The sequence below is a fragment of the Rhagoletis pomonella genome, unplaced genomic scaffold (assembly GCF_013731165.1).
Source record: "Rhagoletis pomonella isolate Grant_MI unplaced genomic scaffold, Rhpom_1.0 Rhpom_scaffold_00008, whole genome shotgun sequence".
Lineage (NCBI taxonomy): Eukaryota > Metazoa > Arthropoda > Insecta > Diptera > Tephritidae > Rhagoletis > Rhagoletis pomonella.
This window is the reverse complement of record NW_023458562.1, coordinates 33,026,959-33,028,613: the sequence shown is the minus strand read 5'-3', so window position 1 is coordinate 33,028,613 and position 1,655 is coordinate 33,026,959. Positions and strand designations below refer to the sequence as shown.

Genomic DNA, 1,655 nt, shown 5'->3' with positions numbered 1-1,655 from the left:
ACTCTGATGGTTTGAAGCGCATTGACACCGAATCAGAAAACAATAATCAAAACAAAGGGATTTATTTGAGTAGCAATCAAAATCGCAACAACGAAAACCCCAATAATCCTGCTTCGCTACAACGTGGCGAAAATGGCAGCAACAACAACAGCAACGAAGGTGGCGGCAACACTCAAAACGTCAATACGAATACAAATGCAAAACCGAATTCGAATTCCAAAGGTGCACCCACCAAGCCACGCATACTTATCAACGAATTCGGTATGCCGATCAAAACCGATACCTCCGACCTGCCAGCCAATGAATTCATAGAACAGGCGCAATATGCCGTGCACGCATGGAAGAACCAAATCGAGGAGTGCAAACGGCTGCTCGACGAAGCAATATTGCATGCGGCACAGCCACAGTCTACCGATAGCGGTGATAACCCAAGCACCAGCGTGCAGCATATTATAAAAATTGTTAAGCAACCTGAAGAGACTGACTCATTCCGCGTAGATGATGCGGCACCAGCGGCCGCGGCATCGATCACGCCTGTACGTAGTCCTAAAGAAGCTAGTAGTAGCCACGCTAGCGTTAATAATAATAACAACAAAATTGCTGATGATAATACAGCTGCGCTGAAAGCTAGAAATAACCTAATTTCTACGCTTAAAATGAGCAACAAAAACGATGATAAACTTGCGGTTTCCAGTGCCGGTGCGAAGTCGGTGCATGGCGACAATAATAATGATGCCGATACCGATATCAACGATAGCACCAACAATAAACGTAATGAGGATTCGAAAAAGTGTCGCAGTGGCGATGAAGAGAAGAAGCAAAGGGCTGTACCACCGCTGCTGAGTGTATTGCAGGGTATGGGATTTTAGTTGAGGATCTATGCATGTGCGCTTTATATTTTATATTTATTTTTTTTTTTTAATTTTTGATATTTAGATGTATGTACGTGTTGCGTGATCTAACGTGTTTATTTTCGATGCTCAAACATTATTTAAACAAATATGTTTTATTCTTAATAAACTGAGAGATTTCAACTAACTGAAAAATATTAAATTTATTTTACTCCTACTATTCGAGTCTACTCCTACAACTTAATGGGATTTTCAGTATTCCAAACCCTCGTTTAGAGCCACCCTGTAGTCAATCGCGACGAGAGCGTCAATCGAGCGCCATCAGAGGAAGGGAAAGAGAAGAAAATAAAACGAGAAAGACGTGATTGCGAAGAGATTGAGATGCTGACTGGCAGGCGTTCAGCCCAAAATTTCTATCACAAATTAAGGCAGTAAGCAAAAAAAAAAGACCGGGGCTAGCTCCTACACAATTACATAGATTGCAGAGGCATAGAGTACATTGGAGATAAGGAGTTAATAGTTCTCAACGCTATTAAATGGCGCTATCGGTGGCGCGTTTGTGGATGAACCCCTATAAAGGAAGCAAATTCATGCGTCTTCACTCCGCCAAGACGCTTTTAGAGCAGCATCAAGACTACTGACATATGGCATATACAACATGGCGAGAATAAAGTTTGAGAGCATTCTCAGTTGCATAGTTCCGGGGGATTTATGATTGACGATAAGATGGTATGCCAAGTATCACTTTCACCCGAAAAAGAGATTAAGGAATACAACTCTGGAGCCTAACTTCTATGAAAGAAG

At 41.9% G+C, this 1,655-nt stretch overlaps 1 protein-coding gene across 2 annotated transcripts; it reads left to right on the top strand.

Annotated features, from left to right (window-relative positions):
- Positions 1–261: 261 nt before the first annotated feature.
- On the top strand, positions 262–1,027 carry LOC118744645. Of its 2 annotated transcripts, none has more exons than XM_036477788.1 (2): positions 262–855; positions 937–1,027. In XM_036477788.1, exons 1-2 carry the CDS (start codon positions 264–266, stop codon positions 960–962), a joined length of 618 nt encoding a protein of 205 aa, XP_036333681.1. In that variant the 5' UTR covers positions 262–263; the 3' UTR covers positions 963–1,027. The 2 variants fall into 2 exon arrangements, with proteins under 2 accessions (XP_036333681.1, XP_036333682.1); XM_036477789.1 differs by having other exon boundaries at positions 262–885.
- Positions 1,028–1,655: the final 628 nt, after the last annotated feature.

Excerpts from the sequence above, each read along its gene's own strand:
- LOC118744645 (XM_036477788.1), top strand. The coding sequence starts at position 264 with ATGCCGATCAAAACCGATACCTCCGACCTGCCAGCCAATGAATTCATA. Across the intron at positions 856-936 it reads GCTGCTGAGTGTATTGCAGG|ATGTATGTACGTGTTGCGTG; the intron begins GTATGGGATTTT and ends TTTGATATTTAG.